The sequence below is a fragment of the Thermobia domestica genome, chromosome 4 (genome assembly GCF_964235325.1).
Source record: "Thermobia domestica chromosome 4, izTheDome1.hap1.1, whole genome shotgun sequence".
Classification (NCBI taxonomy): Eukaryota; Metazoa; Arthropoda; class Insecta; order Zygentoma; family Lepismatidae; genus Thermobia; species Thermobia domestica.
This window is the reverse complement of record NC_137457.1, coordinates 173995379-174022524: the sequence shown is the minus strand read 5'-3', so window position 1 is coordinate 174022524 and position 27146 is coordinate 173995379. Positions and strand designations below refer to the sequence as shown.

At 35.2% G+C, this 27146-nt stretch overlaps 1 protein-coding gene across 4 annotated transcripts in view; it reads right to left on the bottom strand.

The window, feature by feature from the left end:
* LOC145683399 (hemolymph lipopolysaccharide-binding protein-like) overlaps positions 1-27146 on the bottom strand; it is a 561992-nt gene that overhangs the window by 328103 nt on the left and 206743 nt on the right. For all 4 annotated transcript variants that reach the window (XM_081754731.1, XM_081754730.1, XM_081754732.1 and 1 more), the window contains one exon: positions 3332-3629. In XM_081754731.1, the coding sequence (XP_081610857.1) occupies positions 3332-3602 (271 nt within the window). In that variant the 5' untranslated portion in view covers positions 3603-3629. The remainder of the gene's footprint in view (positions 1-3331; positions 3630-27146) is intronic.

Sequence of the window (27146 nt, the reverse complement as noted above, 5' to 3'; positions counted from 1 at the left end):
CGGTGTACTGGTGGATTGAATTAATAACTTATGAAGACAATTCCTCTGGTTTCATGTCTTCAGTATGAGTGATTAGAGCTCGAGGCTCCCTACACAAAGAATGTGTAGCTCTCTAGGTCGATCAAGGCAAAGAAATACTAAACCATATCTGTAGAGAACAATGGTGTAACCAGAACGTTCTAAAATGTTTAAGAAATATGAAAATGTTTCAGCTTTAATTTTGAATTTATTTAGAGATGTTTAAATTTAACAATCGAAATTACAAGTCTTCTAGTATTAGTAATACATGGACAAAATATTTTTGGTGACAAATTCTATTTAGGCCACAGAGAAAAGTCACCCCTGTCTGGATAATTATTGGAAAATTTAGAATAGTCATTGTTACTATAATGAACAACTTATTTTCATGTGTGTTTACATTTACACACTCCCTACGTTCAGTTAGGGATGTACTGCGATAAGGTAATTTCAGTAGTTCTTGCACTTCATTATTATGCTTCGTACTGTATCGTGTAGATGACTATTTTTCTGTATACTTGCCTGTAGAACCGGGCAAGTGTTCTTGGGTCAAGTTACGTTGTTCCCTGATTGTTATTCCGAAAACAAACACTTTGTACTTGTCCTTCCTTAAAGCGCGTTCCGCATAGCGATACGGTTTCTGGCTTAAGTTTATTGCGGAACTTATTATTATTATTATTATTATTATTATTATTATTATATTATTATTATTATTATTATTATTATTATTATTATTGGAATTACTGTTATTATTATTTTTCCTTCATATTTATTGTTCCGTAAATTAATATGTCTTATTTGTGTGTTATTATTTTGGTCGCTCCTCTTTCCCTTCAATTCATTGAATTTTTTGCAACTAATGAGAAGAGTTACGCCATCTGATTGTCAAGCCTACTAATATCTGCTGCAGTAGATTGGCTATAGTCGGAAAGGTCGGAAGATATTGTGACGCCATAAACTATTCACAGAGTAGGTTCGAGTTCGGTTTTGGGAAACACCATGTAGTGGGGTTACAGAAAGAAGCATCTGTGTAGGTAGTTGGAGTTAATACTGCTGCAAATGAGGGGTTGACGCTGACTGAATGTAGGTAGGGAGGAAGTACCCGAAGATGAAATGAAGTCACTTATTTTTTTAAACTTTCTCCGCGAAGAATATAAATGGCTTTGGGGGGAACTCTACATAGTCTCTTTTATCATTAGATTCTGCGTGATCTCAAATGCACGCACATGTCTCAAAAGGTTTCAATCCAATTCTGTATAAAGTTTATGCATCAATCTTAATGATAAATACTGAATAGTTTTGTCTACTATTGCCTGGGGAATTATTAGCAAAATTACTTTTAAGTTCTGTAAAGAAATAAGCAGTGTTACTACACAATGGCAATGAAAAGTCAGCCATCCCTTTTGCTCATGCTGTACAAATGAAAGAAACATACGAAGACATGCGAAACCTATTGCAGAAAATAAAGTAAGAACATTTCCAGTGGTGTGTATGCGCTGACCTTAAGGTTATTGTCATCCCCAACGGTTTACAAGAAGGATATACAAAGCACTGCTGCCACTTGTGTAGTTGGGATAGTCGAACCAAAGATCAGTACACAATCACAAAATGGCCGCCAAGGAAGCAGCTAGTCCCATGGGAGATGAACGTGGCTAATGAACGTCTTGTGGAGCCGAAGAAAATATTCTTATTACCCCATCATATAAATTAGGGCTTATGAAGGTCTTCGTCAATCCCCTGAACCGGGACGGTGAAGAATTTAATCATCTCAGAAAAATATTCCGAAGACTCAGCGAGGCCAAGATTAAAGAAGGAGTTTTTACGGGACCTCAAATCAGAGACGTTTTTAAGGATACTACATTTTCTTTTAAGCTTAATGAAGTGGAAACTCAGCCTTGAGAGGCCTTTCGAGAAGTGTGCAGTAACTTTCTATGGAATCATAAGTCACCTGATTACAAAGACATTGTGGGTATGTTAATTACTTCATTTCGTAACATGTGATGTAATATGCCCCTAAAGTTAAACTTCCTGCATTACAACCTGGACTTCTTCCCTGAAATGTACAGCTTGGGGGAGGTCTCTGACGAACACGGGGAAACGTTTCACCAGCAAATATCTACCATGGGGAGACGCTCCAGTAGTAAGTGGAGGGTGAATATGTTGGCAGACTTGTGTTGGAATGGGATCCGCGAGACACCATGTAGTAATTACAAGAGGAGTAGGAAAACCAAGTGACACATAAGACTTAAACTAACTTTTTATTCAATTTTATCTGCATAATTTATATTGATATTTAAACTATAACTTGCAAATTATTATAAGTGGAGAATAGCATTTTTTGGGCGAATATTGAAACCTCCTCGTCCCTGAAAACTGGTACGTCCTTGAGAAAACCGGGTTATGGACTCGAACTCAGGAGCTCTAATCCTATAGGAATCACCTATTTTCCTTCGTGGGAGCGAAAAACAGTTTCATTTTGCCGACCAGTGTTATTGAACTTGGTGTAAAATACATGCGTCTGTTGACACGCACAATCAACAAATACTTAACAATTCATCAAGTTTTTTTGTGTGTTTCTTATATTAGCCCTTTTCGAGATATTGGTTATATGGCTAAAACTGTTATTTCTCTCTTGTTATGCTCCCACCTATAATTGGAAAGATTTTGTCTTCTTATTACATTGTGGATTGCGATATCCACTTGATAACAAACAAAAGTCTGTTTTCAAATATTCGCTTCTAAGTTAATTCATATTTCTTTCCACCTTTACTTCGTATACCTTTAGCGAATCACCCAACTTTTCATCGATCAAACTCCCCTTCCACGGTTCTACATTGCATAGCTTTGCTTCCTATTACAAATGTTAGACAGAAAGGTGTACCTTCATAGATAGTTAAAGAAGTACATTCTAAGTGTGTTTTTCAAATATTTAGGGCAAATTCTTACTCGAAAACTATGAAATATCTCATCTTTTTTAGTGCTAAAATTTTTTAAACGTTTTTGATACGTTAAAATAAATTTACGAATTTATGGCACTGAATTATAGGCACCACGCTTATATGTTAATCGATAGTATAATAATTAACAACTGAAAGCTCTTTAGTGATACCACTACTTAATCTTAACATATCCTAGTTTTTGTATACTTTTGCTAAGAATATGTATTGAATCTCATTTAATAAAACGTAATTATACATTAATTCTACGATATTTGAGAAAATAAAATGAAATAGGTATCATGGAATTTTTATGTGGGGAAACGCATCAAATAAGAAAATGCTATTATGTTGATTCAAATTATTTTAATTCTTACCTACTAATGTAGCTTTAAGTCTGACGATCTTATACCCATCACTATCAGACAACTTTTCTATTTTCACATTCCAAGTTTTTGGCGTTTCTCCTTCAAAATCCGCCTCCACGTCAATTAGTATATGTCCTGTTAAGTTTGTCGAACTTCCTGAACTGAGATCAAATTTATGGACAGAAGTTCTCGTAGGACAAGTGGCAATCACAGTTTGTGTAATGTTATGCCATAAAAATAAAATAGTGGCACTGATAAGACCTCGCTTTAAAATGTCCATGATTTCGGTTTCCGATAGAAATGACTCCTATAATTGGAAAATATAATTACAATAATTTTACAATTTATCTATATTCTATAAAATATTTAACTTTATATAAGATTAATTTATCGTAACTAACTAGAATATTACATGAAAGAGTTTAATCCATTTATCATATTTGTAACAGTAAATTCAAACATTTTGGAACCTGGTGCCATGACGTATTGAAATACACTAAACTATTGCATAATAAAGATGAAGATCGTATTTCTTACACTACACAAGTCCTAGGGAATTAACCGAGCGGCTTCTGCTTACAAATTGTTGATAAATATAGCTTGCAAACCAAAATAAAAACATTCACTTTGTACAAATGTTTATTTGAACACATTTTTAAAATATAATTCGTTCTACATTCGACAACTTTGCAATACGGCTCTTACTTTTGCAATTCACCAGAAAAATGAAGTTATTCTTTTACAAATCTTCAGTTCCACCTTTTAGATGTCCGATTGTTGTGCTGCCGAAAGTGTAGCTTCATCGAAAGAGAAACGTTCTTTGGATGGTACATCATGTGTCTCCCCATAGAATTTTCTTGTGAAATTCAAAGTTTCAACTGTGTCTTGTAAATTAACCGCAACTAAATATTTGATGATCAGGTAATTACAAATGTGCACAATCTGAAATATTTCAAAGCAAAATTTGACGCCTGGGGACTACCATTGACTTGCTGGCCAGGATAATACACCAATGTTGTATGATTCATATTTTAGATTTGAAGTCGTAACTACAAGCCGATACCTACATGTGTTTTTTTTTTTTTACATTCTTACTCGGCACATTGATAAACTTAACATATGGCAACCCGTACTATAGTTTCACTATGGAAGACAGTATTGTGTTGAAAAAAAAACTAAATTTATCTCAGACTAACTTGTATCTTAAAGAAAATTTACATAACATGATACTACTTCCATTTGAGAGACCAAGTTTTGCGTCTCACGCACAAAGTTTCGTACAATGAATCTTTATCGTCAGTAAAGAAATTGGGAACTTTGTAAAGCTCAATAAACTCTGAAAGTAATGCCACAAGTATCCAGTAATTCATCATTAATTGCTTGTGCACAGCATGTACCAATCTTCATAGGAAGGTAGAACAACGTCATAAATTATTCGCCACATCACCTGTGTTTGATAAATTTTCCCTTTATTCGGAAGCCAGTACCTTTCATTCGCTCTTTACATTTTAATAACAGTAACGTCAAGAGAACTGTGTTTTGTATATTTGAACAGTTGATGAAAGCGACAAAGTTATATTAAAAATTGGAATAGAATTCTAATGTATCTGCTTCAAGATAAGCCTTACAGGTAAATTACATGCACAATAGTATTCCATAATATAGGTGTGCGACAGGACACAATTAATGAAGGCGAAACAATATTTAAATGGTATGAACACTTTAACCGGTCGATCTACTAGAAAGCGAAATACCCACTATAATAAGCAAAACACATCAATACAACTATTACAGAAATTAAGTTACTACCGAAATTAAATGCAGATAATGTCTTGAAAGCAGAGAAGGTTGAGGAGAATAATTAGAATAACAAACCAATTTTAGATGTACAACAAGCATAATTTGAACATTTCACAACAATAAAATAAAGGATTAAAGGAGGTAAGGTGACTTTAAGACAACGAAAGAGTATTATTTACCCACTGAATGAAGAGTTAAGGAAATTAAACAAACGAAAGATTTTCGTTTAGAATATTGATCGGGTACGAAATACTGTAAATTTTATAAGAGAACAGTGTTAGGTAATGTTAAATGTTAATGCGGATAAAAATTATGACAATTAATTACATGTAAAAGAAAACTAATTTAGAAGTTAAAGAAAGTCAGGAAAACAAAGTAGACTGTTCGACTTATTTCGAATAATTAAAAAATCAACTATGAAATAGTAAGGTATCTTGAATGATACGAGAGATGATCTAAAAGTTAATTACACTTAATTACAGCAAGGGAACAGGTAAAGAAAGTTCTAGACTACAGGAGAACACAGAGTGTAACTTTGACGGTAAAGTTAGGAAGAACAATCTCTAAATAAGGAGCAAAATAAGTGGTTTATAATACATGGATAGTATTGGGATGTGCAATTAGTTTGTCAAAACAATTATATTAAACGTAAATAGAAAATCCTAGAGCCATTATTGTAATGATGGATGATATCGAAGTGGTTACTGCGAGCTTCAGAAGTTATAGAAATAAAATAATTTTGTTAAGCAGTAATTCTAGTTCATTGAGAATACATGAAACAACTATTTTTACATCATAACGAATTAAATTAGGGAACGGCAGAAGAACGAAACTTCTAAATCACGAAAGAAATCAAAGAGTGTGTTTTATGCATCTAAATATTACCGTAGATTTCGCGCAAAACAATTGAAAATATGATGTCAGTCAGTGGGCGATACCAATAATAAGAGTTCATAAGCAAAAACAAGTTACCAATTAGTATGAGAGTGAAGATGAAGAGTATTCTAGTTTGCGGGTGATATGAAAGCTGGAAGTAGAAAAGGAATGAAGGAACGGAGGAAAACTATTTCCATTTATGAACAATATCAATAACGTATATTTTGTGTTAAAAGAAACAGGTGGGAGGCAAATAAGAATGTGGAAGAATAAGAATGTAAATCATTAACAATTTTTAAGCTGCCAACTCTTACGTAAAAAATAATCACTAAACAGCTAGTGACGGGGTAGAGTGAGATATTATTATCGATTGAAAGAAGACTATATAACTCGTACTCAAAATTAATAAATATAAGTAAAATTAAATAATTGAGCAAGAAAATTCTAGTTACTGGACGATATGAAATATCTTACAAGAGAAATATGTTGAAAGCAAATTGGATATTTGTTTAGAATTACAGAAATTTGTTAAATTTATGTATTTTATGTACCGTTAAATTTATGTATTTAATAAAACGAAATGGAGAAATTATATGTTGAATACAAATAATATTATTACTCATTCTTATCCAAGATAGTTGCTTTACGTCGGAACAAAAAGTTTAATGGTTTATAGATGATAGAGTGAATTAATAATCACTATATTTCATAAACGTTGTTTAAAGTGTCTTTACGCTGATAAACAACAGTTATTACGTGAAATGAATTGGTGACATTCTAATGAATGTGTCTATATTGTGTACTAGAAAGGTGTGGCAATATAACTGGTCACAAAGTCATAAAATGGAAAATGTTCTAAGGGAAATTAGAAAAAGAAATAAAATGTTTAATTTTTATATGACGCCAAAGGGATTAATTATGTAGTTATAACGGTAGTAGAAGTGAAATGAAGTAAGATCAAACTTATGGTCTGGTGGATAATGTTACATGTGGTTGTGATTGCCTCTATCAGAAATGAAAAAAGAATTCAAACTGAATTAGAGGAGATAAACTATTAGGGATATAAGGAAAGTATAAATGAGTTTTCAACTGCTATAATTAGACCAAGATTTGAAGACATAAACATACTGTGAAGAAAGTAGGTAATTCCAGAACGGTTCAATGTATTGAAGAAACCCAAAGTTGCATGGAGCTTGAAGAAAATGTATTTTTAACCAAAATTTCATCGAGATTGAAGAAAGTGTATTTCTCCAATTGTTGTCTTCAACGGTTGGAAGAATGTAGCCCATGCATAATAGTCTTGTAATATCATGTGTATCGCCCTCATCTATGGCGATAATCAACAGCCACGAATACCCACTACTTAAAATCACAATTAGTATCAGGAAAAGGATTCATTCGAAAATACTCGTTTTACAAATAAGTACAAAATAAGTTACCAATACATTGGCTTTGTCATTTGCTGTCAGAATCATTAATAATATCTACTGCTTTAACGCACTAAAATGTATAGTTAACAGTTATATATTTAATACACTTTTTATAGGAATAACATTTATCGTGAACGAATATAGAAGCTATAGTTCACCACGACGTTGTCGAACACACTAATTTTTTAAACATTACCAAGTCAGTAAAATATACACTTTTTTAGTGATTTCTTAATTCGTCTCCAGATCTGGTATCATAGCTAAATATGACCTTGAATTTGGATTGCTGATCGAAAATTATAGTCTCAAAGTAAGACAAAGTGAAAAAATCCACAACTTCTAAAGGAAAATATGAAGTGTCGATATAGTAATTAAATAATTCCCTGTAAAATTGTTATTTTATTGTACAATTGTGTTGAACTATTAACTTCGTTTGAGTATGTTGTTAATGATAAATATATAATATAGTTTAAGAATAAATTTTGGAAAATTTTCCTCTTAACCAAGTGAGCAATTCTTCAAGAAGATTAGCAATTCTCTATTTAAGAAAGAAGAAATAGAGTTATGATATGAAGTGTAACCTAACAAGAAATTCAAGAATTGGGCAAGAAAGTTTCTGTTTGCATCTGTCAGACATTTTGAGGTCCAACTTCAGGTCTCAATCAACGACATCCCAGGAAGCCAATATCTAAACATTATAAAATCCTCTCCTACATTTTTTGTATATAACTGGTACGTCAATAATTGCTCTTTTTTGATAGGTATGTAGTGTTCCAAGGCAAATTTATAGCAGAGTTTGAAAAAAAACATTAACATGCTTGTAAGTTAATTGTATTACAAAATAAACAGAATGATCCCAAAAATGGTGGTAGCGTGTATAATCTTGTCTCTTAAAGATCTATCAAAATATAGGAAGTTGAGTTTGCTTATAAAGAACCTATTTCTCTAGTATGGTATTAAAAATTTGATTCTACAGTATTTAAGACTTCAACTTACTACCCTGACTACTTTGACTTTGCCAGCAGTGTTACACGCAATTCATTAATTAGTATCAATCACCAGAACTAAAAGCAGCTGTGTTTTTAATATGAAATCAGTAAAGGTTAACCTGTGCCATCCAAAACGTTACTATTAAGTGTTACACCACTAAATAACAGACATATTATTTCCACGCAGTAAAGCACGCAGTATAGCAACAAAAAACTCAAAAATTCTTACAAAAAATGCACAAGTGGAAAAATTCCTTTAACGCAAACGGTAAGCATAATGATAAACCCATGAATTCTCAACCAGCAATGCCAAATGGAAAGTTATAACATTATCTCGGTAAATGGTAATAATAACGTACGAATGTATTTACTACACCTGAAAGTTTGTTAATCAGGGTGGTTTTAGGCCTCAAAGATTTTTTAAAATCTACTACTATTGGTTCAATATTCTAACAGGTTTTCCGCACACAAACTGAGCTTTTTCAGTGGGATAGTTGGATACCACAAGCAAGTTGGTAATAAAATTTAAATTAATTTAAATGTACTCACTGGTAATTATGACACTGTTTGTGTTACGGTTGAAACAAACTTTCAAATGTTATAATATATAAAGAGGTTAATTCGTCTGATGAAAGAAAGGGAATATATAAATTAAGGATGAAATTTTAATATCGCATCCATACTGAATGAATCCAAAAATATTAAGAGTTTCCTGCTTTACACAACTCTGATGATTCTCTAGGCTTAACCAATTTGAAGTTGTAGGAAAATATTTGTATCATTATTTCTAATACTCAATTAAAAATTATAACACATATACTACATGTTTAATCTGATAGAAGAATTTAGTTAGATTTCTTTATAGAAGACGTTGTGCTCAGGGTATCCAACCATGTGCACACCAGATGATGCCTTTCAGTCGGGGTCTTGCCCTTGAAAGCAAGGAGTACCAAACAGACTACAGGGAGTACTGTAATCTGTATATTCCGTAGAACACAAAACTGGTTGGATGATATCCTATTTTTTTATGAAATAGGTATTATAAACAATTAGCAGCTCCTTACTTAGTACATTAGTTATTGGAGAAGTTGAGCAGCATTATTGGATATATCACGGACAGAAAAGGAGTCTGTTAGTTAGCCAAGCAAAACAAACTCTTTCTTCAGAGTATTATTTGCGCTATAAAAGGTAATATCCTTTAAATTCACTAAATTTTATTTATTTCTCTGAGATATGATCTTTTCCCAAACACTATTAAGATCACATATTTGATGTTTAATGTTACAGCTCTGATCCCTATATTGTGGAATTTCAATTCCTGTAAAAATTGATTAGAAGCTAAAACAATACTTGAACTTGATAATGAATACATAGAGAAGCACAGGTAGATACAAAGCATATATAAGTGTTCTACATCTTATATTTCTTAATTTTTACTTTTTGCTTTTTTAAACTTCCACACATTCAGTGTATCAATATCTTCCATGTCTCAAAAATAAAAAAATGAAGATTTCTCGGTTTATTGCAATGCTGTTCTAAATTTGTTAGTAAGTTCGCCAATAAAGATGAACCCATGTGCTCTTCCATGAATGAAAAATAATGGTAGTGGGGGACAGGAAAAGTAATTTAGAAATGATTTAGAAATGAAAAGCAATTTAGAATAAGAATATCCTAAGCACATGATAAGTTGGATCACGATCCTTTCTTCTCAATTGTGTGTAATTTAGTTGTCTCAGTTGTTGTTCTGTATGAGAAAGCCATGTCTTCGGATTCTGTCGTACAATATTAAAATACGCTGAAAAATACACTTTATTCAAAAAAGATGTCTTATGATTTGTATTTTGTTTAAGAAGATGTGGACAATTGTTATATGATTGGCTTATAAAATTTAAGATTACCAGATGAAGAATCTAGGTAATTTATAGTAAGTATGTAGGCATAATTTGTATTAAAGAAAAGGTAAATCAAGCTATTCATACTCTGTTACGAATTACGGCGCAACCAGACATAACATTAGTAACTTTAATGTATTGTCATGGTTTTGAAATCCTATTGTCTAAGAGCTGAAAACTTATGAAAGAAATATAGAGGGTATGGAAAAATAATCTCTCTTTTGGAAAATCCAAGTGATCCTTATGTAAAGGTGAAAAAGAAGAGACATTGATTTTTTTAAAAAAAAATGTATGATGGAGTGTGAAACAAAAACTATATTTTTTCAGATTGTTGGAAAATTTCCATTCGATCTTGTTTGGTTTAGAAAACTGTAAGACATTTACATGAACAGGGACGCTTTCGTTCGGGAAAGAATGTTACTTTTACTAAAGAACATGATTATTTAAAATCACTGATAATGAATTTTATTTATTACACTTGAGATTGTGCAGGTTATAAATTAACTAAAGTAGAAACTTCCCCACTGGCCAGACCATTGGAAACTATAGAAGTTAAGAATACATGAGATATGTTCTCTTTAGATTTTTATAACCCAACCCAACGTCTCACAATAGAAATAAGTTAGTTTTGTTTGCAGTAGATGTCTATAGTTGATATTACAAAACTACTGCTACATGTAATTTAAAGTCTTTGAAACCCGATTGTTTTACATTTATTGAAGTTTCACTTTCTGTTTTGGTTGATGATTCTAGATTTGCAAATGAAACAAGAAATGAAAAAAATATCGAATAAAAATTCATTATGTTATCCCATAGCATCCAAAGAAATCGATAATTAAAAGAATGGATAAGAAGACAGGTTATCTGCTTAGATTGCTATATAATATTGTCTTGTAATGTTGGAATTGTATATTTTCCAAATCGCCATATTATAAAATTGTTCTATAGTAGTTCCAGAGTAAGTCCTACCAGTATTCTTCTTATCATAAACCCGCAATATTCTGTCTTTCAAAATTTCGAAAGGGATAATAGATAAATGTGATGAAAATGAACCTTCCAATTAAGAGAAATACCTTCTAATACTATATTTTCCGGTGAAAGGAAAAATCAGAAAAGAAAGTGAAAATATACAATATCAATATATAAATATAGCTAAATATGTTATTAAAAAAGAAATTTTATTTTTTTATTACAAGTCATTTCCGTTGATCTATAGACGAAAGAATTTTTATTTTTTTCATTTATATAATAAACTGTTACAATAATCAAAACTTACTAACAAGGTGTCTGAATTCGTAGATATACATAGAAATGAGTCTTGGGTAAGTCATAAAATAAATCGTGTGAATGTCTGGAAAGCTTTTCAAAAAACTATACAACTTAGAATTCAACTTACTAAAAACATGTTTATGAAAAATATTTACCAATAGTATTGCAAAATTGGCAAAAGAAAGATTCACGTGATCCTGAAATTACATTGCAAGAAAATTTCTTCATATTGTCTAAATACAATTGTTACGAAAGTCATAAACAATGTGCATAAATGTTGCTTAGGCGATTTTGAATGTGACTCATATTTAAAATTCTCAATAAGAGAGCAAATCTCTTTCAAATACATTTTGCGAATGGCTTTAAATTATCTTGCAAATCCAAACATTAGCCAAAATAGCATGGTTTTGAAACTAGGAATATGCGTCTTTTACTATTGTTTTGATGCATGTACCGAATCTTGTCTTAGTTATATGTTTCCTCAATGTTAAAGTATATAATAAGTAATTTAATTTTTGAATGTATATTGAATGTATTTTTGAATGTAATGCCAAAGGCTTACACAGCGTTGCAATCTTTTACAAATAACTTTAAGAAGAAACCAAATACCTGTGTCAGTAATTGACTTATCGATCTCACAGTGCTGATTCTCATGCTCTACCATCTTGCTTATAGGTTTTGTGCAACACTGATCAGCAGACCCCTCTGAAATTGGTATCAACGTAGAGAGTTCTTATTGATATTTAATTTAAAATGTAAAAAACGTTACTACCTCATTCACTGTATGCTCCAAAGTTATTTGCATTTTGCAGATTTCGTCTCTGTATCTTTTGATTTCATGTTATCAGAGTTGGACAATCGAAATTATATTATAATGTAGAATCGTCGTTTCATGATTTGGTCATCAGGTAGGCACGGGTTAACGATTCGTAGAGAGCTGCTTTCTCAGTAATGCTTGTGTAGGGTAACATAGAATACATTTCGCAGGTGTGAGTATCCCAAAGCAAATAACCTTATATAAGGGACACCCTAATATATGTATATATACATGGTATTGTTTTTGAAGGCCAAACCTTAACTTCTTGTACACATTCTAAATCAAATTTGTAGATTCAGCGGGCATTATTCATTTTCATTTCGGTGTTTTGTTATTGGACAGTATTTGAAATACAATACTAACAATGATTTTCTAGCCTTATCTCACAACTCAATTGGCATTTGTTAAGATTTTACATAAGTCGCCAATGTCCTATTATGTTCCGTGTAGTTTTACTGCCATTCATTTGGTCCACAATTCAGTTTAAAAAAATCCCCTAGTATAAAGGTAACCAAGAAAGATTTGTCACATTTTCACCCACCACCTTCGAACATCGATATATCACCTAAACCTTACCAGGCAGATCAAACATAGATTCCATCTGCATCGACGAACTACTGCCATATTTTCGGAAAGTCATATATTTGATGGAGGTAGAACTCGGTGGGCCGTTAAGCTAAGAAGGTATCAAGTGCATGTTGCACCTATATTAGGGATTTTAACTAGTGTTCTCTAAGGTGATTGTCCAAGGAATGGAACAGGTGATAATCGGACTATGTAATGTTCAGGGAGTATGGCGGACGTAATAGTGATTCCCTTCCAAGGCGTAGAATGGTGTTCCGGGTTATTGCAGTCACATGTTGTTTCGCATTGTCTTGTAACCGGAGAAACCATTTAAGATTCAGAAATTTTGCTTTCAGACTTTTGAGTTTTTTTTGAACAGGGCTCAACTGCTGTTAGTACACAGTTGCATTAATGCCCTAGCCTTCTGGTAGCAGTTTCGCATGCACGATGCCGCTAGCAAAGCAACAAACACACGGGAATACCTTCTTCCGATCTAGTGTTAGTTTGGGCTCTATGAGAACTGGTTCATGGGATACTAACCAATGATGACGGCACCGTGGAGCTTCGTACAAGACCTACTTCTCATTATATGTCAACACTCTGTCCAGATTTAATGCCTTTCTCAAACGAGACAACAAAGAAACATTGGCATCTGCTCGCCTTGCCTTCTGGAACGGAGTCAAATCATGTGTGACTCATCGACCCAAATTGTGTTGATTTTCAAGTTGATGGACGTGCTGCAGAATGGTTTCTCCACACTAACTGAATTGTATTCTCAGTTCGTAGCAAATCCGTCCACTGTTCGCCTCAATTTCGCCTGAAGATCTTCATGTACATGTACGTGCTGTTCCATAGAGAATGAATGCACTCTTTGTTGCTGTTTTAATGCAAAATTTTGGAAGTCCAACTTCGGGTATTTTCGACGAAAAGTAAACCAGGTTCGAACCTAAAAACCAACCTTTGCAATGGGGAAAAGTTCTGCAGAAGCATTTTTAATTCTTTTAAATATTATAAGACGTATTACTAAACCTAAAAAAAATAACATTGATTGAAATATTTAATGATACGGTATTTAGAAACCATGTATTAATGTCAACACATGCTTGTTTTTCATTCAGCTCCACATACGTAAAAGAACATTTAGTTATACAAAGGAACCTTTCCAATAAATGCAACACAGAAAACAATTCTCGCATCAATAGTAAAGTTAAAAAATATAGCAGAAAGAAAGCCAAAGAATTTGCAATGGATAAGAATGGAATTTTTTGGAACATCAGTCAGCTTTAAATCGTTGAATTTCCTTGTCCATAGTTGTCCTTTTCACTTAGTGGTAAAAAGCGAGACTTGCAAGCATACAGTAGTGAGTTCGATTCCGATTTGGGTCAAAATTTCTTTCGTATGGAATTTTATTTTCCTCAATATATGATAATTTCATAAAATTATTACAATAAAATAGATCAGTTGTGTATATAATGATTCCAGGGCACAAGTATTTACTATTTTAAAAATATAACACCTGAGACGTGGGAGGTGTTGACAGAATATCCGTATATTATATGTGAATATTAAATACAAATTAAGAAAATCGTGCTATAAAAAATAAATATTGTATTTATTTGCAGCAATTAATCATACGAAGGTTACTTGTCAATATTCTCATTACAACAAGTGATTTACATTCTTGAAAGCTGAAGAGAATATGTTGGTATAAACACAAACTATACAAACTCCAATCTTGGGTAACGCCACAAAACTCACTAACGTCTATTCACTACGATCCACGTAGAGATAATGCATGGATCGTAGGCCAGACTTAATGACGATGGGTTTTAGTCGTTAGGAGTTGGTCACAATGGATCAGACTGCGTTACTGTTGGTTGTGGGTCAGAGTGGGGCACGACGGGTCAATGGGTCAGGTTGGGTGTTGATCCATTGTGAGTCACGGTGGTCGTCGTTCACAATGTGTGGTGGGTCAGTGCGTTGTGGATCAAGATTTCTTTGACCCCGCCATCTCTGGTTAACACTGTAATAAAAACATGATTCTCCGCAGGTATCCGTCGGCAACTTTACTCAGATTTGGCTTTTATATAGTACCAAACCGGAAAGCAATAATTCTGAAACGGATCACGGTACCATCTCAGAACTCGAAATAGAAGGATTTGTTTCATTCGCTAAATTACGCCCTCAAAAATGTATATTTCTACATCTAAGGTTTTCTTCATCTTTGCGTGGCAAAGACGGAAGAATACGTGGCTAGCAAACTTAGATATACAGGTTTGGTCCCACTTTAGGCTACTTGATTTTTTCTCTTATGATTTTAAGACTCGCCGGAATATAAACAAATCAGGCATATAAGCGATATAAAATATTTGGGGGGAATAATTTTGTGGTTTGTCGGCGTTTCGTCGATTCTGCTGGTGATATAATTTTCAAAAAGGAAGTGGAACCACCGGGGATCCAGAGCCCTAACTTAATATTTTTTTCTTCTGGCAAGCATTAATATACGTAACTGGGTACAATAAAAAGTTTTTCTGATTCGTAAGCGTCCTCTTTCCATCTTTCTTTTATTCTTTATCAGACTCCCGAAGCCTGTGGACTTTCCCGCACGGCAAGGTCTGCGGGGCAGTTAGTCACGATCCTGGGTGCGTTCCAAACATGACTAACGTTTATAACGACTCTATAGAAAAGCGTCGTCAACCTGGTTCGTCTTGTAAAATATAAATTACGAAGCGATAATTACTTTTCTTTATGCAAAAATCAACTCAGATATTCAAAGATTATTAGTCTTACCTTTATTGCTTTATATGTCTTAATATTCTTTTTAAGACCGTAAAATACATAAATTCACTTGACTAGGTCAACACATAACATGTACGTAATCGCAACTATCCCATAATAATCTCTCTTACAGATATTAAAAACATTCTTCTTTTCTGTTAATTTAAAATGAACATTCTACTAAGTATATTACATATTTATGAGCACTTTTTGCCCACGGTACAGGTAAATATTATGCAAACTAAAGTATTTCGTTATAGAAAATGTCGCCCGATAAAGGGACTGAATATAAAAGTCATGAGTGGGCTTGGCTTTTATATTCAAGAACCACTGGTCAGATTAGATTAATGTTCGTACATTACGTATGTTCTTTATATTTCGATCACACCTCGTACATATCTTCATTACATTTTAGTTAACCCTCATATATATATAAAATATTAGTTATTATCATTCACATAAATACATTTACAATAAATCTTTGATTTCATTAATATTTCTCTTTTATTACATTATTATTTATTCTTTATCATTAAAAACATCGTCGCTTTAGAAATATAATTAACGAGGGTGAAATACAAACTATCAAGATTACTAGTTTCGATCATTATTACAAACGATGATGTGACAAATAATATTTGTTCTTTTCGGGCGCATTGTATAACAAATAAGTTAGATGTTGCAATTGCAATGTATACATAGTAGCACTAAGATGTCCAAAATAAAAAAAGAATTTCACTCAAGGTAGTCATTGAATAATTGATTTTATAGAATGGATCTTATTCTTAACATAATCTTTGATAATTAAACACAAATCAATCTAATATAAAATAATTTTTGTCTTTAACTAATTATAAATTGAATTATGATTCTTCATATTAATAAGAAAGAATAAAAATTAAACATAACCTACGTTTGAATAATCAAATAGAAGTAAATAAATTTATTTTACAGAAACAAAAGACACCCTTTTGTTATTAAATAAACACATTTTTCATTATTATTGTTATTTTTCATTCTTATTTATTTGATCAAGAATGTTGGGTGATACTAACTCTTTAACTAGATGCATTTCAAATATTTATAACCATCGTTTTCATTATTAATATTAACACAAACTTTAAAACGAAAATTCACAAGAATCTATAATCAACATGGGTTTAACCTAATTTCGTTAACGGTAATCATGTTACATTCGCACTGGCATATGAATCTACTAAAGTGCATTGTACCGCACAATCTTGGTTAGGTTCTACATTAGGTTGTACATGTCTTTCATCGTGATTTGAATTTGGATACGAAGTACCATCTCGTGAACAATGATTATATCTATACATAAGATTGGTAGCATCTCTAGGATTTCGATATGTATTTCTATTAATTTTGTGTCTACTTCGGTTGATTAGGTTAGGCGGATTCCCTACATAACCTTGTCTATTTTGTTCATTTTGATTGCTAGAGTATACTCGTCTTAGGTTCGGTTCATTATTATTCACACTTCGTATATTCAAATTCCGAACAGGGACCAAATGATCTGAATTATTCTTATTTTTACCCATTCCTGATTGTGTTAGATTCATAGCATGGTATTGAGTTTCGTAGCATTGTACAAGCATTAATAAATGACTGAAACTCATACACTGAGTGGAAAATAAGATCTGCTGTAATTTAAATGGAAGCAAATTGCGAATCGATGCAATTATTCTTGATTCCGATTGCAAGGGATTAACAACCTTTAATTCATTATAGACATTTACAACAAACTCTACAATAGATTTGTGCAATCGAGGATTGAAATGTTGATTTCTAAGAGTGGCATCTCTGTTTGCCAGCAAAAAGTCATTTTCGTAATTCGCGATCAATGCCGCTTTAAATTCCTCATATGTACTAATGTGATCACGTATTGCCTTAAACCATAAGGAACAAGGTGGGAGTAATACATGGGGTATTAATTTCATGTATTGTGATCGGTCGATAGACATTATATTACATTCGTCTTGGAACTTCTCTAAGAAAGAACTAGCATTTTCATTGCACTTACCACTAAATTTACTCATGGCTTTGATTTCGCTCATCTTGACACTTAAATTAACCTTTCTTTTCTCACTCCTTGTTCTTGTGGTGTGATTGTTCCGGTCCGTAGCGTGCTGTGTCATGATACCATTTATATTTCGTTCATCAGTGATCTTCGGGCAATTTTCCTCTAATATAATATCCTCCTCAGATTCCGGCGAAGGCGTATTTATATCCGGTGATCGGGGAAACTCGAAGCGATCACTGCCCAGATTATTGCGATAAATGTTATCTCTAGCCTGTAACATTTTAATTTCTTCCTGCATAGTAGCCAACTGGATCTTTTGATGCTTAACGGAAGATTCTATTGACGTTAAATCCTTTTTTACAGCACCGATTTCATGATTTTGATGATCGTGCTTTTCTTGACATTCATCAGCTAACCTCTTTAACTTCTCTTCAAACTGCGAGGATATGTCGTTCATCACCTGGACTATTGTTTGTTTCGTATCGTCTGATTTCAGTTCTATCCGTTCTATTCGTTTACTTAATTCTTCATACTGCTTGCTAGCTTCGTTGAATTTCAATTCTATCTTCTGTTCCATGGTCTGGTTAGCTTCATAGAACTTCTGTTCCATGTTTGTGTTAGATTCATTGAGCTTCTGTTCCATGGTTTGTTTTATCTCAGTCGTCATTTGCATAATTTGTCGCTGCACAGCTAACAAAAGTCGATCCTCAGATGACAAGCTTGGTGTTGCACTAATTTCACCTGGATTACTGGTATTAGATTCCTGTTGCACTATTTCACTATCCATTTTTCTTTTGATGACCTTACCGCTTCGTAATACGGTTAAGTTCGTATTCATAAATGGTAATATCCAAGTAAATTCAGCCCTACTTTCCTTCTTCGGGAACTGAATTTTCAAAAGTCCCGGGTTTGGTAAACCAAATTTTTATAACGACTCTATAGAAAAGCGTCGTCAACCTGGTTCGTCTTGTAAAATATAAATTACGAAGCGATAATTACTTTTCTTTATGCAAAAATCAACTCAGATATTCAAAGATTATTAGTCTTACCTTTATTGCTTTATATGTCTTAATATTCTTTTTAAGACCGTAAAATACATAAATTCACTTGACTAGGTCAACACATAACATGTACGTAATCGCAACTATCCCATAATAATCTCTCTTACAGATATTAAAAACATTCTTCTTTTCTGTTAATTTAAAATGAACATTCTACTAAGTATATTACATATTTATGAGCACTTTTTGCCCACGGTACAGGTAAATATTATGCAAACTAAAGTATTTCGTTATACGTTATTTAATTAAATTGACAATTATTGTCAAATTGCAAAGACATAAAAATAAGTATTTTTTAGGGACTTTAATAATATATATTTCTTATTGAAATGGGCACACGACTCATTTTTTTTTGAACTTTTATGTGATGTATTGCTTATGTAAAATATTGAACCTGTTTGATATTTGATAGTTCTTTTATAATTTCATGTTCGTATAGTATATAAATTAAGAAACTTTTATCTTAAAATAGTTTTTTTCTCAAGTGGAGGGAGCTTCTCTGGGGAAGGAGAGTCGCCCCTGCCCCCACAAGTTAAGACACTGCGGGGTCGCAGCTGCACCGCGGAGTTCGATCCCTCATCGAGGTGCATTTCGCCAGCCCCCCCACCTTGGAGTTTCGAAAAAAACATATGGCAATCGTCTGTGCTACGTTTGTGCCGGAAAGTGCCGCAAAAATTTTCGTTTGTACCACTTCCGGTACGAAGTTATAATAATTTTAAGTGGAAGGTTGCTGGGGAAACGACAGCCCCCCACCTAGGAATTTCGAAACAAAACATATGCCAATCGTTTGTGCTACTGTTGTACCGGAACGTACCGCAAAAATGTACGTCTGTACCACTTCCGGTAAAACGTTATAAGGGTTTCAAAGTGGGGGGCTGGAGAAACGGCAGTCTCCAACTTAGAATTTCGAAACAAAACCTATGGCAATCGTTTCTGCTACGTTTGTGCCGGAATGTACCGCAAAAATTTTCGTTTGTACCACTTACGGTACGAAGTTATAAGGGTTTTAAAGTTGGGGGCTGGAGAAACGGCAGCCTCCAAACTTAGCATTTCGAAACAAAGCCTACAGCAATCGTTTGTGCTACGTTTGTGCCGGAATGTTCCGCAAAAATTTTCCTCTGTACCACTTACGGTACGAAGTTATAAGGGTTTAAAAGTGGGGGCAGGAGAAACGGAAACCTCCTAAAGTGAAATTTCAAAACAAAACCTATAGCAATCGTTTGTGCTACGTTTGTGCCAGAATGTACCGCAAAAATTTTCGTTTGTACCACTTCCGGTACGAAGTTATAAGGGTTTTGATGTGGGGGCTGGGTAAAGGGCAGAAACCACCTAGGAATTTCAAAAAAAAACCTATGCCAATCGTTTGTGCTACGTTTGCACCGGAATGGTCCGCAAAAATTTTCGTTTGTACCACTTACGGTACGAAGTTATAAGGGTTTTGAAATGGGGCACTAGGGAAACGGCAGCCCCCTCCTAAAACTTTCAAAACAAAGCCTATGCCAATCGTTTGTGCTACCTTTGTGCCGGAATGAACCGCAAACATTTTCGTATGTACCACTTCCGGTACGAAGTTATAAGGTTTTTGAAATGGGGGCCTGGGGAAACGGCAGCTCCCACTTAGGGTTTCAAAACGAAACATATGCCAATCGTTTGTGCTAAGTTTGTGCCGGAATGTATCGCAGAAATCTTCGTTTGTACCACTTCCGGTACGAAGTTATAATGGTTTTAAAGTGGGGGGGCTGGAGAAACGGCATCCTACAAACTTGGAATTTCGAAACAAAACCTATGGCAATCGTTTGTCCTACGTTTGTGCCGGAATGTACCGCAAAAATTTTCGTTTGTACCACTTACGGTACGAAGTTATAATAGTTTTAAAGTAAAGGTACTGGATAAACAGCAACCTCCCACGTAGGCATTTCGAAACCAAACTTACGCCAGTCGTTTGTGCAACGTTTGTGCCGGAATGTACCGCGAAAGTTTTCATTGTACTACTTCCGGTACTAACTTATAAGTGTTTTAAAGTTGGCTGGGCTGGAGAAACGGAAGCCTCCAACCTTGGAGTTCGAAACAAAAACTATGCCAATCGATTGTGCTAGGTGTGTGCCGGAATGTACCAGAAAAATTTTCATTTGTACCACTTCCTGTATCAAGTTATAAGGGTTTTAAAGTTGGGGGCTGGAGAAACGGAAGCTTCCATCCTTGGAATTTCGAAACAAAAACTATGCCAATCGGTTTTGCGATGTTTGTGCCGGAATGTACCGCAAGAAAATTCGTTTGAACTACTTTCTGTATGAAGTTATAAGGGTTTTAAGGTGGGCGGCTGGAGAAACGGAAGCCTCCAATCTTGGATTTTCGAAACAAAAACTATGACAATCGTTGTGCTTCTTTTGTGCCGGAATGTACTGGAAAAATTTTCGTTTGTACTACTTCCGGTAAGAAATTATAAGGGTTTTAAAGTGGGTTGCTGGGACACGGCCGCCTCTCACCTAGGAAGTTCAAAACAAAACTTATGTCAATCGTTTGTGGTAGGTTTGTGCCGGAGTGTACCAGAAAAATTTTCATTTGTACCACTTCCTGTATGAAGTTATAAGGGTTTTAAAGTTGGGGGCTGGAGAAACGGAAGCTTCCATTATTGGAATTTCGAAACAAAAGTATGCCAATCGGTTTTGCGATGCTTGTGCCGGAATGTACAGCAAGAAAATTCGCTTGTACTACTTTCTGTATGAAGTTATAAGGGTTTTAATGTTGGGGGCTGGAGAAACGGAAACTCTGTTTCTTTTTCTTTCAAATCTGTTGATTCCTTATTGGTTCCTATTTGCTAAATTCCTTTCCTCATATTGTTTTTTACTCCGTTGGGAAAAATCAGTAGTTATTTTATTTACTACTTGGAAGTATCTTTCATCGGAGATAACATCTTCCATTCTTCTTGTTCTTATGATATTCTGTCGATTATTCGATCCTCCAGTAGAGGGCACCACAATATGTAATGTTCCGGTGTGCCAAATTCGCCACAATCACAGTTTAAGTCTTCTTTTAGTCCAAATCTTTGAAGGTATTTTCCATAGGGGCCATGACCCGTGAGAAAGTGGACAAGGCCAGCAGATGGATCAAAGTGGTGCCATTTAAGTCTTTCCCTTATGTTTGGGATTAAGCTATATGTTCTTCTTGCCTTTTCTGAATTATTCCAATCTCTTTGCCACTTGTCTAATATTCCTTTTTCTATATCTTGTATGTTATTCACTTCTATCCCAATTAAGTAGTTTACTCTATTTTTATCCCCTTTTTTGAGCCAGTATGTTGCCTTAATTAGTGCATCATTAGTATGTTGCATCATTAGTGCACTTAAACTCACTAAGCATTAACTTTAGTGCTACTATATTTGAAATTCCAAGTTTGGAGGCTGCCGTTTCTTCAGCCCCAAACTTTAAAAACCTTAAAACTTCGTACCGGAAGTAGTACAAACGAAAATTTTTGCGGTACATTCCGGCACAAACGATTGGCATAGTTTTTGTTTCGACATTCCAAGGTTGGAGGCTACCGTTTCTCAAGCCCTACCACTTTAAAACCCTTATAGCTTCGTACCGGAAGTAGTACAAACGAAAATTTTTGCGGTACATTCCGGCACAAATGTAGCAGAAACGAATGGCATAGGTTTTGCTTTGAAATTTTTAGGAGGGGCTGCCGTTTCACCAGCCCACCACTTCAAAACCTTATAAATTTGTACCGGAAGTGGTACAAAAGAAAATTTTTGCTGTACCTTCAGAAACAAACGTAGCAAAAACTATTGGGATAGTTTTTTTTAAATTCCTAGGTGGGGGGCTGCCGTTTCCCCAGCTCCCACTTTAAAACCCTTATAACTTCATACCGGAAGTGTTACAAACGAAAATTTCTTCGGTACATTCCGGCACAAACGTAGCACAAATGATTGCCATAGGATTTGATTCGAAATTACAAGTTTAAAGGCTGCCGTTTCTCCAGCCCTCACTTTAAAACATTTATAACTTCGTACCGGAAGTGGTACAAACGAAAATTTTTGCTTATCTATTTTGGCTATCATTAGTGCATCATTAGTGCACTTAAACGCACTAAGCATTAACTTTAGTGCTACTATATTTGAAATTCCAAGTTTGGAGGCTGCCGTTTCTTCAGCCCCAAACTTTAAAAGAATTAAAACTTCGTTCCGGAAGTAGTACAAACGAAAATTTTTGCGGTACATTCCGGCACAAACGATTGGCATAGTTTTTGTTTCGACATTCCAAGGTTGGAGGCTACCGTTTCTCCAGACCCACCACTTTAAAACCCTTATAGCTTCGTACTGGAAGTAGTACAAACGAAAATTTTTGCGGTACATTCCGGCACAAATGTAGCAGAAACGAATGGCATAGGTTTTGCTTTGAAATTTTTAGGAGGGGCTGTCGTTTCACCAGCCCACCACTTCAAAACCTTATAAATTAGTACCGGAAGTGGTACAAAAGAAAATTTTTGCTGTACCTTCTGAAACAAACGTAGCAAAAACTATTGGGATAGGTTTTTTTTAAATTCCTAAGTGGGGGGCTGCCGTTTCCCCAGCTCCCACTTTAAAACCCTTAAAACTTCATACCGGAAGTGGTACAAACGAAAATTTCTTTGGTACATTCCGGCACAAACGTAGCACAAATGATTGCCATAGGATTTGTTTCGAAATTACAAGTTTAAAGGCTGCCGTTTCTCCAGCCCTCACTTTAAAACATTTATAACTTCGTACCGGAAGTGGTACAAACGAAAATTTTTGCTTATCTATTTTGGCTATCATTAGTGCATCATTAGTGCACTTAAACGCACTAAGCATTAACTTTAGTGCTACTATATTTGAAATTCCAAGTTTGGAGGCTGCCGTTTCTACAGCCCCAAACTTTAAAAACCTTAAAACTTTTTACCGGAAGTAGTACAAACGAAAATTTTTGCGGTACATTCCGGCACAAACGATTGGCATAGTTTTCTTTCGACATTCCAAGGTTGGAGGCTACCGTTTCTCCAGCCCCACCACTTTAAAACTCTTAGAACTTCTTACCGTAAGTAGTACAAACGAAAATTTTTGCGATACATTCCGGCACAAACGATTGCCATAAGTTTTGTTTCGAAATTCCAAGTTTGGAGGCTGCCATTTCTCCAGCCCCACAAACTTTAAAACCCTTATAACTTCGTACCGGAAGTGGTAGAAACGAGTTTTTTGCGGTACATTCAGGCACAAACCTAGAAGAAACGATTGACATAAGTTTTGTTTTGAAATTCCTAGGTGAGAGGCTGCCGTGTCCCAGCTCCCACTTTAAAACCCTTTTAACGTCGTACCGGAAGTAGTACAAACGAAATTTTTTCCGGTACATTCCGGAACAAACGTAGAACAAACAACTGGCATAGCTTTTGCTTGGAAATTCCAAGGTTGGAGGCTTCGGTTTCTCCATCGCCCCCATTTTAAAACCCTTATAACTTCGTACCGGAAGTGGTAAAAACGAAACTTTTTGCAGTACATTCCGGCACAAACGTAGCACAAACTATTGCCATAGGTTTTGTTTCGAAATTCCAAGTTTGGAGGCTGCAGTTTCTCCAGCCCCCACTTTAAAACCCTTATATCTTCGTACCGGAAGTGGTACAAAGGAAAATTTTTGCGGTACATTCCGGCGCAAACGTAGCAAAAACGATTGGCTTTTTGTTTGTTTCGAAATTCCAAGTTGGGAGTCTGCCATTTCCCCAGCCCCCACCTTAAAACCCTTATAAATTCGTACCGGAAGTGGTACAAAAGAAAATTTTTGCTGTACATTCCAGCACTAACGTAGCACAAACTATTGGCATAGGGTTTTTTGTATTCGTAGATGGGGGGCTGCCGTTTCCCCAGAACCCCACATCAAAACTTATAAAACTTCGTAACGGAAGTGGTACAAACGAAATTTTTTGCGGTACATTCCGGCACAAACGTAGCACAAATAATTGGCCTAGATTTTGATTCGAAATTTAACTTTAGAGTGTTTCCGTTTCTCCAGCCCCCCACTTTAAAACACTTATAACTTCGTACCGGAAGTGGTACAAACGAAAATTTTTCGGTACATTCAGGCACAAACGATTGCCATAAGTTTTGTTTCGAAATTCCAAGATTCGGAAGCTGCCATTTCTGCATCCCCCCAACTTCAAACCCTTATAACGTCGTACCGGAAGTGGTACAAACGAAAATTTTTGCGGTACATTCAGGCACAAATCCAGCAGAAACGATTGACATAAGTTTTGTTTTGAAATTCCTAGGTGAGAGGCTGCCGTGTCCCAGCTCCCCACTTTAAAACCCTTTTAACGTCGTACCGGAAGTAGTACAAACGAAAATTTTTCCGGTACATTCCGGAACAAACGTAGAACAAACAACTGGCATAGCTTTTGCTTGGAAATTCCAAGGTTGGAGGCTTCGGTTTCTCCATCGCCCCCATTTTAAAACCCTTATAACTTCGTACCGGAAATGGTACAAACGAAACTTTTTTGCAGTACATTCCGGCACAAACGTAGCACAAACTATTGCCATAGGTTTTGTTTCAAAATTCCAAGTTTGGAGGCTGCAGTTTCTCCAGCCCCCACTTTAAAACCCTTATATCTTCGTACCGGAAGTGGTACAAAGGAAAATTTTTGCGGTACATTCCGGCGCAAACGTAGCAAAAACGATTGGCTTTTTGTTTGTTTCGAAATTCCAAGTTGGGAGTCTGCCATTTCCCCAGCCCCCACCTTAAAACCCTTATAACTTCATACCGGAAGTGGTACAAACGAAAATTTCTTCGGTACATTCCGGCACAAACGTAGCACAAATGATTGCCATAGGATTTGTTTCGAAATTACAAGTTTAAAGGCTGCCGTTTCTCCAGCCCTCACTTTAAAACATTTATAACTTCGTACCGGAAGTGGTACAAACGAAAATTTTTGCGGTACATTCCGACTAAAAATAGCACAAACGATTGGCATAGGTTTTGCTTTGAAATTTTTAGGAGGGGGCTGCCGTTTCCCAAGCCCACCACTTCAAAACCCTTATAAATTCGTACCGGAAGTGGTACAAAAGAAACTTTTTCGGTATATTCCGGCACAAACGAAGCAAAAACGATTTCCATAGGTTTTGTTTTGAAACTCCTAAGTGGGGGATGCCGTTTCCCCAGCCCACCACTTTAAAGCCCTTATAACTTCGTAATAGAAGTGGTACAAACAAAAATTTTTACGGCACATTCCGGCACAAACGATTGGCATAGGTTTCGTTTCGAAATTCCTAGGAGGAGGAGCTTACGTTTCCCCAGCCCCCCACTTTAAAACTATTATAACTTCGTACCGGAAGTGGTACAAACAAAATTTTTGCGGTACATTCCGGCACAAACGTAGCAAAAACGATTGGCATAGGTTTTGCATTGTACTTTTTAGGAAGGGGCTGCCGTTTCCCCAGCCCCCCACTTCAAAACCCTTATATAATCGTACCGGAAGTGGTACAAAAGAAACTTTTTGCGGTACATTCCGGCACAGACGTAGCACAAACTATTGACATGGGTTTTTTCCTGAAATTCCTAGATGGAGGGCTGCCGTTTCCCCAGCTCCCACATCAAAACACTTATAACTTCGTACCTTAAGTGGTACAAACGAAAATTTTTGCGGTACATTCCGGCACAAACGTAGCACAAACGATTGCCACAAGTTTTGTTTCGAAATTCCAAGTTTGGAGGCTGCCATTTCTCCAGCCCCACCAACTTTAAAACCCTTATAACTTCGTACCGGAAGTGGTAGAAACGAGTTTTTTGCGGTACATTCCGGCACAAACGTAGCAGAAACGATTGCCATAGGCTTTCTTTCGAAATTTCAAGTTTAGAGGATGCCGTTTCCCAGCCCCCCACTTTAAAACCATTCTAATTTCGTACCGAAAGTGGTACAGCCGAAAATTTCTGCGGTACATTCCGGCACAAACGTAGCACAAACGATTGGCATAGGTTGTGTTTTGAAATTCCTAAGTGGGGGGCTGCCCTTTCTTCAGCTCCCCACTTTAAACCATTACAACTTCGTTTCGGAAGTGGTACAAACAAAAATTTTTACGGTACATTCCTTAACAAACGTAGCACAAACCATTGGCATAGGTTTTGCTTTAAAATTTTTAGGAGGCGGGATGTCGTATCCCCATCCCCCCACTTCAAAACCCTTATAAATTCGTACCGGAAGTTGTACAAACGAAAAATTTTCGGTACATTCAGGCACAAACGATTGCCATAAGTTTTGTTTCGAAATTCCAAGATTCGGAAGCTGCCATTTCTGCATCCCCCCAACTTT